This window comes from Medicago sativa, chromosome 6 (genome assembly GCF_051527215.1).
Source record: "Medicago sativa cultivar Bolivia chromosome 6, Bolivia_mono, whole genome shotgun sequence".
Classification (NCBI taxonomy): domain Eukaryota; kingdom Viridiplantae; phylum Streptophyta; class Magnoliopsida; order Fabales; family Fabaceae; genus Medicago; species Medicago sativa.
This window is the reverse complement of record NC_140754.1, coordinates 90063914-90076341: the sequence shown is the minus strand read 5'-3', so window position 1 is coordinate 90076341 and position 12428 is coordinate 90063914. Positions and strand designations below refer to the sequence as shown.

Sequence of the window (12428 nt, the reverse complement as noted above, 5' to 3'; positions counted from 1 at the left end):
AACCCATTTCTTCATTCATATTAATTTCTTCTTCGCGCTCAATCGTATATCCAGAGATATCATCACATTTATCAAATTCCTTGTCTTCAACATCACATATTCGAATAAAGTTATGAAGCGTTGTTGTTGCAACTATGATCTTCTGTTGTTTAATTAGTGAAAATGGTCTCATATCACATAAGATATGCCACCTTTTCTTCCAAACTCCAATTGTTCTTTCAATGACATTTCTCAATGAAGAATGTGCATGGTTGAATACTTCATGCATTCCTTCTGGTTGACTTCCATCTCTAAAATCAGGAATGTGATATCTTTCACCTTTGTATGGTGATAGGTACCCTTTCATGTTTGGATATCCAGCATCAACCAGATAATACTTTCCTAAAATATATAAAAACTTTATTGTTAGTTAATATGGAAAATTAAATTATATGTGTGTGTGTTAAATTTTATAATATAATGAATTTATGCATACCTTCAGGAGGATGAGGAAACACATTTTTCATTTCTTCAATAATAGATGAAAGAATGCGAGTGTCATGTGCAGTACCAGGCCAACCAACAACAAAAAAAGTGAACAACATGTCTAAGTTGCACACCAACATGACATTTTGTGTTGGATATCCCTTTCGACCAATATAACGAATTTGATCTTTAGTGGGAACAATGGCTGGAATATGTGTTCCATCTATTGCACCAATGCATCCTTTAAAATGAGGCCAATACCTACGATCATTTTTTATTTTGGATGGAATTTCTACAAAATTAAAATCTGGAGGCCTTACAATTTCCTTTGCTAGTAAACATAAACTATCTAAAACTTCCCCAAACTTTCTGCTCACAGTCTCTCCTGATTTTCCAAATTTATTTTGAACATTTTGATTAGTCTCACTATGTGCGCAACTCCAAAGAAACATAGCAAGTGCCTCTAACGATGTCATTTCTTTAGATGGATGTAACCATCCTTTACTAACCAATAGTCTTTCAAGGTTCAAAACAGCATGAGTTTCCATCCTAAACATGTTATAACTTTCACCTGGAGTGTTAAGAGTTTCTCGAACCCAAGTCCATCCATGTGAATAAAGAAAGCTATTACCTTGCTTCATTAAGTACTTCATATGATAGTCATATGCAATTGCTGCTGCAGCGTAACATATCTTATAAAACCCTCATTTTCTTTTTTTTAACTTTTCTGGAATGCTCATTGATTTGATTAGAAGGCATCTGTAAGACAATTGAAAAACAAGGAAATAAATGTGGATACATAATCATTAAAGTAACTCAAATTCATAAACATAAATGTCAATACAAAATTCTCAACCAAAATCTCAAAGACAAATAACAAATACATAATCATTAATTTTTATTTGGCAAAAGTTGAGTAAGAGAATGGTTTGTCTAAGTCTCATATCCCTTATTGATTTCGCAGGAGAATGTGAAATATGGAAAGTTTCGATATCAAGGTTTGGAATTTCGTGATGAATTGGAATTTATATTTGGGGATGCGGTGGCAACAAGTGAATACCAATGGTCACCTGCTTTGGGAATGCCATTTGAATCTAGTGGCAAAAATACTACTGATGATGTGCTGGTAGAAAATATTGAATCTGATGATGATGAGGAGGAATTTACTCCTGTGGAAAATGCCCAATCAAAAAAGAAAAGAAAGGCTTCTTCGGATATAGGCGGGAAAGTGACAAAGGGTAAGGCAAAGGTTGGGTCTGCAGCTACTATGAGAAACACATTTGAGCGATTAGTTCAAGCAGCGGAAGGTCATAATGAAGTTGAAAAAGCTGAAATTGCAGCCACATCTAATGTCTATGGACAATACTCAATTCCAGATTGCGTTAAGATATTGAAAAGTCTAAAGGATGAAGAGCTCTTGAATGGTCAACAATTTAGTTATGCTTTAGAGTTGCTTAAAGATGAAAATAATAGAATCATATTGATGTCCTTAAAAGATTCTACTAATGCCTTGGTGGACTGGATTCTATACAAGTATAAGTGAAAAAAGTATGAGTGACAAAAAAGATCTATTATTAGCTTAAGACTTAGCTTATCATTTTCTATTTATTTTGAATTTTATGCTTTAGGTTGAGATTTGGTTGCATACCATATCTTCTCGTATTTGTTATTTGTCTTTGAGATTTTGGTTGAGAATTTTGTATTGACATTTATGTTTATGAATTTGAGTTACTTTAATGATTATGTATCCACATTTATTCCCTTGTTTTTCAATTGTCTTACAGATGCCTTCTAATCAAATCAATGAGCATTCCAGAAAAGTTAAAAAAAGAAAATGCGGATTTTATAAGATATGTTACGCTGCAGCAGCAATTGCATATGACTATCATATGAAGTACTTAATGAAGCAAGGTAATAGATTTCTTTATTCTCATGGATGGACTTGGGTTCGAGAAACTCTTAACACTCCAGGTGAAAGTTATAACATGTTTAGGATGGAAACTCATGCTGTTTTGAACCTTGAAAGACTATTGGTTAGCAAAAGATGGTTACATCCATCTAAAGAAATGACATCGTTAGAGGCACTTGCTATGTTTCTTTGGAGTTGCGCACATAGTGAGACTAATCGAAATGTTCAAAATAAATTTGGAATATCAGGAGAGACTGTGAGCAGAAAGTTTGGGGAAGTTTTACATAGTTTATGTTTACTAGCAAAGGAAATTGTAAGGCCTCCAGATTTTAATTTTGTAGAAATTCCATCCAAAATAAAAAATGATCGTAGGTATTGGCCTCATTTTAAATGAGTTTTAGAATATATTTATATCATTAGTGTGATTTATAAGATTTTCGTGATTTATATGATTTTAGAGAAATTTATGAGACATTGTGACTTATTTTATTGTTTAATAAAATAAGATTCGAAAATAAAATAAATATTAAGTTGTGGGGTTATTTTGTGTAGAAATATATTTGTTATTTGATGTAGAGATATATTTGTTATTTTGTGTAGAAATATATTGGTTATTTGATGTAGAGATATATTTGTTATTTTGTGTAGAAATATATATGTTATTTGGTGTAGACATATATTTGTTATTTTGTGTAGAAATATATATGTTATTTCGTGTAGAAATATATTTGTTATTTTGTGTGGAAATATATATGTTATCTGGTGTAGAAATATATTTATTATTCAATGAAAGGTATATTTGTTATTTGGTGTTAAAATATTATATACATATATATTTTGATGAAATATGTTATTATTTGTTATATGGTGTATTATTATATATTTAGTGGAAGACTATATTTAGTAGAGAAATATTATCTATTAGAATATGAGGATTATTAGTGTGAGTGGATTTGAGGGTTAGAATAGAAAGAAGAATAAGTTGTTGGGCCTAAATAGATTTGGGAAGAATATTTTAGTATTATAAATAGAGAAGCTTAGGTTGGAAAGAGTTTACCTTAAACCGCTTTTTGGAAAAGAGGAGAACAAGAAAGAAGAGAAGAGAAGAGAAAAGTCAAGAGCATAGGAGAATACCTTAGGAAAGAAGAACGCTGCTGCTGATTCAGGAATTAATCTAAGGTGAGGGTGAGACTATCTTTGCATTAATATTAAGTTATTAAATCATTAGATTACATCTAACAAGCTGGGGAGAGTTTGTGAGAATTTGAGAATTAGGGTTTTGAGAGAGATTTGATGATTAGATGATGAAAACTTGTTGAATTGATGTAGAAATTGTGTACAGACCTTAGATAATCCATAGGATGATTATTGAAAGTAGTTTTGAGGTTAGCACCATGAGATTAGATGAAATTTGAAGAAAATCTGCATTCTGCCAGAATTTTGATATTAAAACTGGAATTGATCGGTGCCGAATTGGTCTTAGGTGTAAACACGAAAGTTGTAGGTATGGATGTTAGCTTTCTAATGCCGTTGGTCTCACGTCAAAACGATATATAGAACTTGAGTTATGGTCAAATTACTGCACGTAGGTCACAGTGAATTTTTATGGACTTTCAGCACAACTTTTCCGAATTTAAAATGAAAACTGATATTGATCGGTACAGAATTGATCTTAGGCGTAAACATGGAAGTTTTAGATAATTTTATTAGTTAGTGGCTTTGGTTTGACGTGAAAATGATGTTTGGTCTGTGAGTTATGATGAAAATACTACAGGGAGGTCTTAGCAAAATTGTACGGTGTCTACATTCTCTGTTTCATGTTTTTGCATTTTGTTCATATGTTTCTGTTTTGAATTGATCTTTGTTGTAAACATGAAAGTTGTTGATATTTGTGATATCTTTCCAGTAGCTTTGGTTTGACATGAAAATATGTTGTGGATAATTTATTATGTTTTTACAAGGATACATAGTGAATTATCGTCAATGTTTAAATACGATGTTATATGAAGTTGTTTATGATTGATGAATATGATGTTTTAAGATGTTGTTTATTATCATTTGATATTGTTATATTATGATATGACATGAATTATTTATGTGATCCATATGTTGTTAAGATGCTAAGATGTTAAGATGTTAAGACGTTAAGATGATAAGAGTTGTTAAGTCGTTGAGTCGTTAGGAAGTCATCAAGTTAAGATGTTATGTTGTCAAGATGTCAAGATGTTATAGATGTTCATGATGTTGTTTAAGTTGTCAAGTTGTAGGAAGATTGAGTCCATTGCATACTCATTAAAGATGGGGGCTTGAGGCCCGACAGCTTTATACTCACTTGTTGAAGAGTCTATTTACGCTCATATATATCGGGGGCTTGATGCCCTGAATGGTACCACATGCATTTGCATATCAAGAAGTTTACGATGATTTAAGTTGTTAAGAGTTGCATTGTCAAGTTGAGTCGCATTGTCAAGTCAAGTGTCGAGTCGACTATGAAATTGTTTAAGATTGAATATGAAGTGAATGATGAGTTTGATTAAGAATGTTGTTTATGTTTGATGATGATGTTTGATTTTGATGATGATGTTTGACGATGATATTGTTCATGTTTGATGATGATGTTTGATTATGATGATGATGTTTGACGATGATGTTGTTTATGTTTGATGATGATGATGTTTGATTATGAAGTTGTTCTCGGTAATGCTATGTTTTGAAAATAATACTTATGTGAAATTACATGATGATGCTTATGATTATATTTGATATTAGGTGTTGATGCTTATAAATAATGTTTGATGAAATGTGGTGACGTTTGTGATTAATATTGATGCTATGTGATGATTGTTGGAGACTATTATTTGATGTTATATGATTTTGTTAAGATTAGTAATTGATAATATATGAAGATGTTTATGATTAGTATTAAGATAGTTTTACGACCAATATAAGAAGATTAATGACACTAGTTAAGGAAGTTTAAGTTGTTAGATATGATTAATGAATTATAAGATGTTTAAGTTGTTGAATGTACTTTATATGATTTATATGCTTAATATTATTGTTTGAGAAATCTCACCCCTCTGCTTGGAAATGTTGCTCTTCGTATGAGTAACTTGCAGGTAACCAGGATTAGTTGCGGTCGTGAGTGGACTCCTCACAAGTGTGTCTTAGGTGCTCTGATACGTAACGGGATGAGATTATGTCTTTACTTTATGTTCCTTACGTATTACTTTATGAATCTTTCAAGAATTGATGTTGAACTAAGTTTTATGAGATTTTATATTGAGGCCCTTGTGCCAAAGATTATTTAAGTTGTTGAAATTATTCCGCTGCGAAGTTTAAAATAATATGATATTGGATTTTGAGGGATAAATATTTATTTATTCTGTTTATGATTTTAGAAAAAGAATGTGACATTCCGTTTAAGTTGAATTACTCTGATTTTTATTATGAAATTTTTATGTTGGGAAAACGAGGTGTTACAATGAGCCTCCATAAGATGAAACAACATCGTGGCCAGCACCAGGGAACTGAAACTCCCGAGGGAGAATTAAAAATCCACCTCTTTCATGGTTGCCGGGTCCGTCACCCCTTCCTTGAAACTCCGGAGGTCCACCATGCTGCAGTTGTGCATGAGGAGGTCCTCCCCTTGGAGGCCCCTCATACTGTTGTCGGGGAATCCCACGGCCACCAAGTCCACCACGACCTCGTCTTTTCTTCGTAATCAACTTATACATGAACTGAATATGACATTATTCAAACAACATACAGATGAATCACAGAGAAAACACTTAGCATACCCTAATCAAATTAACATTAAAATTTACCAAAATAAACAATTAATAATCAACAAACAAACCAATAAACGATCAACTAACATGGTAAGTTATTCATGATTTTTAACTAACAACTTTTAACTACAACTTCCAATAAACAGTAATATTCATGTTTTCAAACTGTTAAACAAATTTTAACCACAACTTCCAATAAATAATGATTAAAGTTAAAAACAAAATTAAAAAATATATTAAAAATAAAAAAAATGTAAAAATTAATTGTAACTTCCAATAAACAATGATTAAAAGTTACCAAACATTAAAAATAAAAATAAAAAGTCAACAAAAATTATGAAACCCTTGGAAATGTATAACAGAAAATATTAATTAAAAATGATTAAACAAAAAGCCAGAAACTTTGAAAAAAATAAAATAAATACACAGAGAAAAAAAAACTAGACTATCACAATCAGAAAAATTTGTGTAATAATATAAAAAAGCAAAACCAAAAGAAATCTTACACATACATTGTGACATCTCTGAAATCAAACGAAACCAAAAGCAAACCCTAAAAAAAAAAATCACAAAAATAAAATACGCAACCGTAGAAACCGAAACAAAAGCAAACCCTAAAAATCTACACAACCGTAAAATACACAAAAAACAGAAAAAACACAAAACGAAAAAACACACAGATCAGAGTGAAAAACGAAAATCACATGCTTTATCACAAAAACCAAACAAAAGCGACTAGATCTGCTCAATAAAATTCAAAACACGAAAACATTACAAAAATCATCATCAAACACTGAAAAAAATCACAATCATTAAAAAAAACCTAAAAATCGAAAAAAAAGGTTAATCGATGAACGATTTTGGTTATACCTTCGACGAAAAAGAAAATGTAAAACGGTGTTTGGAATTTTAGGTATTTGAAGAGTGAAGTGAGAGAGTGAGAGAAAACGAATGTTTGTTTCTCTGAAAAAACACATAAAACAGTGAAATATGAGGCTTATAAAGTGAGAGAGTGAGAGAAAGCGAATATTTGTATCTGTCGTCGTGTCTGATGTGTTGTAATTCTCTTACTCACTCTCCTTCTCCTCTAAGCATAAATATCGCTAGTGTCTTTTGCCAACGTGTACATGTTTTGTCAGTTTGGACATTGTTTAGATACCACTAATTGATATAGTGGTGATGGCAAATGGTTGCTACGGTGCCAAGAATGGATACAGTGCCATTCTCTTAACTTTTCACCTTTTAACTATATTTTATTAATTTAAAATACAAAGTTAGAGTATATTGTAAGATTAGTGGGACCCATTTTAGAGTTTTGGAAGAGTGGTATGGATATTTAGAAAATGTAGTTGAGTGGTTTAAATAAACAAAGAAAAGAATAAATTTGGATAGATCACAATATATTCCGCCGTTTCTGTGACTTCCTTTCTGCCATATCAGGTACTTGTTTTTTATTCTTTTCTTTGATCCATCAATATTACTTTATACTGTCATGTTGTAATATATTGTGATCTATCCAAATTTCATATCACTTGTCATTGTCTGCCACTAGTGCCGTATTCTGCCGGTTTTGTTCATTTTTTCATGTGTTGTTTATGTAGTATATCATGATTTTGTCATACGTGGTGGTTCCATATATTACATACCCACCATTTATATATTATCCTATTAAATAATATTAGATTAGATTTGGTTGACTTTGCTACAGACTAAGGATGATGGTATCAAGGGTTTCTTATCAAAAAATTAGTAGAAAAGTGGGAGTCACACTTTACGTGTGCATTAGGGATTTCTGTTATTTTATTTTTTTTGAATAAAATTAGGGATTTCTGTTATAGAATATGGTTTTATACAAATTAGTGGTTCCACTACTAGATGATCAATAATTCTATCAAGATTATGGTTGCGTATGAAAAAAATTAATTGCATTTGTCTTTCTTACATAAGTAATATTTTCTCGCAAGTGTTTTATTGATTTTAAATATAATGCAACTATGACTACCAAAGAAAACATTTCCTCTAAATCTGAAAATTTAGAAAAAGCAACATGGAAAAACCCATTCGATACCAAAATATTACTTGACATTTGTAAGAGTGAGATTCAAAAGTGTGGAAAACCCGGAATTGCTTTTAGGAATAAGAAATGGGAAGAGATACGTGAAACATTCAATAAAGGTGCTAATAAAAACTATACCCAAAAACAATTGAAGAATAGAATGGATTACTTGAGAGCTGATTGGACCACATGGAAACAATTAGTGGGTAAAGAAACAGGCTTAGGGTGGAATCACCAAACTGGAAATATTGATGCTGATTCTGCATGGTGGGATGCTAAAATAAGGGTGAGTATTACATATTTTTAATTTTTATTTGGCAAAAGTTGAGTAAGAGAATGGTTTATCTAAGTCTCATATCCCTTATTGATTTCGCAGGATAATGTGAAATATGGAAAGTTTCGATATCAAGGTTTGGAATTTCGTGATGAATTGGAATTTATATTTGGGGATGCGGTGGCAACAAGTGAATACAAACGGTCACCTGCTTTGGGAATGCCATTTGAATCTAGTGGCAAAAATACTACTGATGATGTGCTGGTAGAAAATATTGAATCTGATGATGATGAGGAAGACTTTACTCCTGTGGAAAATGCCCAATCAAAAAAGAAAAGAAAGGCTTCTTCGAATATAGGCGGGAAAGTGACAAAGGGTAAGGCAAAGGTTGGGTCTACAGCTACTATGAGAAACACATTTGAGCGATTAGTTCAAGCAGCGGAAGGTCATAATGAAGTTGAAAAAGCTGAAATTGCAGCCACATCTAATGTCTATGGACAATACTCAATTCCAGATTGCGTTAAGATATTGAAAAGTCTAAAGGATGAAGAGCTCTTGAATGGTCAACAATTTAGTTATGCTTTAGAGTTGCTTAAAGATGAAAATAATAGAATCATATTGATGTCCTTAAAAGATTCTACTAATGCCTTGGTGGACTGGATTCTATACAAGTATAAGTGAAAAAAGTATGAGTGACAAAAAAGATCTATTATTAGCTTAAGACTTAGCTTATCATTTTCTATTTATTTTGAATTTTATGCTTTAGGTTGAGATTTGGTTGCATACCATATCTTCTCGTATTTGTTATTTGTCTTTGAGATTTTGGTTGAGAATTTTGTATTGACATTTATGTTTATGAATTTGAGTTACTTTAATGATTATGTATCCACATTTATTCCCTTGTTTTTCAATTGTCTTACAGATGCCTTCTAATCAAATCAATGAGCATTCCAGAAAAGTTAAAAAAAGAAAATGCGGGTTTTATAAGATATGTTACGCCGCAGCAGCAATTGCATATGACTATCATATGAAGTACTTAATGAAGCAAGGTAATAGATTTCTTTATTCTCATGGATGGACTTGGGTTCGAGAAACTCTTAACACTCCAGGTGAAAGTTATAACATGTTTAGGATGGAAACTCATGCGGTTTTGAACCTTGAAAGACTATTGGTTAGTAAAGGATGGTTACATCCATCTAAAGAAATGACATCGTTAGAGGCACTTGCTATGTTTCTTTGGAGTTGCGCACGTAGTGAGACTAATCGAAATGTTCAAAATAAATTTGGAAAATCAGGAGAGACTGTGAGCAGAAAGTTTGGGGAAGTTTTAGATAGTTTATGTTTATTAGTAAAGGAAATTGTAAGGCCTCCAGATTTTAATTTTGTAGAAATTCCATCCAAAATAAAAAATGATCGTAGGTATTGGCCTCATTTTAAAGGATGCATTGGTGCAATAGATGGAACACATATTCCAGCCATTGTTCCCACTAAAGATCAAATTCGTTATATTGGTCGAAAGGGATATCCAACACAAAATGTCATGTTGGTGTGCAACTTAGACATGTTGTTCATTTTTGTTGTTGTTGGTTGGCCTGATACTGCACATGACACTCGCATTCTTTCATCTGTTATTGAAGAAATGAAAAATGTGTTTCCTCATCCTCCTGAAGGTATGCATAAATTCATTATATTATAAAATTTAACACACACACACACACATATAATTTACTTTTCCATATTAACTAACGATAAAGTTTTTATATTTTTTAGGAAAGTATTATATGGTTGATGCTGGATATCCAAACATGAAAGGGTACCTATCACCATACAAAGGTGAAAGATATCACATTCCTGATTTTAGAGATGGAAGTCAACCAGAAGGAATGCATGAAGTATTCAACCATGCACATTCTTCATTGAGAAATGTCATTGAAAGAACAATTGGAGTTTGGAAGAAAAGGTGGCATATCTTATGTGATATGAGACCATTTTCACTAATTAAACAACAGAAGATCATAGTTGCAACAACAGCGCTTCATAACTTTATTCGAATATGTGGTGTTGAAGACAAGAAATTTGATAAATGTGATGATATCTCTGGATATATGATTGAGCGCGAAGAAGAAATTAATATGAATGAAGAAATGGGTTCATATAATCCAAGAAGAGTACAAGATGGAGACTACATGAGTAAAGTTAGAAATCAAATAGGTGTTTCATTGATGGAAAGTAGAAATGTTTGAGTTTGTGATGATGATTTATGTTTTTTTAACAAGATGATTTGTTTTTGAATCATGATTTATTTGCTAAACTCTTTTGATTTATTTACGATTATGAATTTGTATTCATGCTATAAAAAATTTATGTTTTTGAGTAAACAAAATTTCGTAATGCAAAAATCTTTTCTATTTTAATTTTTATTTATTATAATAACCCATAATAAGTTTAGAGCTTTATATACATATTGTACCAAACAACTTTTAGCTTAAAAATAGCTTTGAAGAAAAAAAATAAAAATTACCAAACAACTTTAACTTTTTTTTTCTAAAGTCCTTACTTTTAACTTTGTTTGAAAAGTAACTTTTGGACTGTAAAAAAGTCAGGCCAAACGGAACCTAAGAGCCGACTAATTCGAGGGGTCCAATCCCACCGTCTACTTGCGGGGGGTCCATTAATGTCATAGTTATGAACTTAGCCATCGAAATTAGCGTTTGGGGGAATCGAATTTGAGAACTTGAGAGGAGCATACCAAACCAACCACTAGAGCGACCCCACATGGGTTAAAATCAAGGTATTAGTCATGTGATTCTTGATTAATTGTCACATGAGATGAGAGCTTAAAAAATTTAATTGCCCAAATTATAATGTATCATGCCAAAGCTGATTTTAATTTGCACTCTTAAGTTAGTGGTGCAAATTGTAAACTGAAGTAAACCAATTAAATTCCTCAAAATCTACCTTCTATGTAAGATACTTAACATTTAAACTAATTAAATAAGAAATTCATATCAGTAATGTGAGAACCAATAAATATTAAGTTTTTGATAGTACAACTAGAACACCATAGTCCAACATTTCAACGCTAAAAGTGCATCCCCAACGCAGGGAATGGTTCATTAAAAATATGTTCTGGAGTTTAATGAATTTTATCATTAAAAGAGCACCAAAACTAAAAATCAACACCAGAGACCGACACCAAATTTACCTATTTGAAACATCCAGCAAGCAAGATCATGACCATTAATTTAATTTTTACTCCAAGGGTTTACTCTTGATCTTCAACCACCACCAAAATAACAATTTGACATTATTAATTAAAGAGGTTACAAGTTACAACCTATGTCAGTCTTATGCATGAACACTAACTAATCTAGTTCTTTCTAGATGCAACAAACAGTTTTATCATAGATTTGCACTCTATTTTAGAGTAGTTTTGCATTTGTTGTACAAGTTTGTTTATGATCAATAAATTTTTGCTTATAAAAATAAGTATATCATCTCTTAGTTGAACTTAGCTGTCTTCACATAGACCACATCCTAAATGAAATGAAATTTGATCACTTCCCACAAATTGATCGTTATCCAAAAAAATCTTCATTTATCTTGTAAATGACAACTTCAATACGAAATATAAGAAAATTAGTAGGAGTATTTAATTTGTTGATAATTAATATTATTTTTACAAATTTATCCTTATAAGGAAAAGATATTTTTTTAGAGAAAGTAAAAGATAGTTAAAAATATTCTTGTCTACAAGTATTTAGTTCAACTTTTCAAAAAAATATATTAATTCAACCGATAAAAATATCAAAATTGTTCGACTAAACATTAGAGAGGAGTTTGGAACCCATCTCTTTTACTTGTGTGTGTAAGTTTTAAATGACTATCGTCATTTTGTCTGTTTTTAAAAAAGCACAAAATATTTTCTCAATA

General features: G+C 31.4%; 3 protein-coding genes across 3 annotated transcripts; all 3 read left to right on the top strand.

Annotated features, from left to right (window-relative positions):
- Window positions 1-1129: 1129 nt before the first annotated feature.
- LOC146918093 (uncharacterized) lies at window positions 1130-2866 on the top strand. Its single transcript, XM_085721994.1, has 2 exons — window positions 1130-1148; window positions 1404-2866. The coding sequence occupies exons 1-2, from the start codon at window positions 1130-1132 to the stop codon at window positions 2006-2008; spliced, it is 624 nt and encodes a 207-aa protein (XP_085578120.1). The 3' UTR covers window positions 2009-2866.
- Window positions 2867-8159: 5293 nt separating this feature from the next.
- Window positions 8160-9378, top strand: LOC146918092 (L10-interacting MYB domain-containing protein-like). The gene is made up of 2 exons (XM_085719760.1): window positions 8160-8507; window positions 8598-9378. Exons 1-2 carry the CDS (start codon window positions 8160-8162, stop codon window positions 9174-9176), a joined length of 927 nt encoding a protein of 308 aa, XP_085575886.1. The 3' UTR covers window positions 9177-9378.
- A 39-nt stretch (window positions 9379-9417) lies between these two features.
- On the top strand, window positions 9418-10738 carry LOC146918091 (uncharacterized). The gene is made up of 2 exons (XM_085719759.1): window positions 9418-10165; window positions 10266-10738. The coding sequence occupies exons 1-2, from the start codon at window positions 9418-9420 to the stop codon at window positions 10736-10738; spliced, it is 1221 nt and encodes a 406-aa protein (XP_085575885.1).
- The last annotated feature ends 1690 nt before the right edge of the window (window positions 10739-12428 follow it).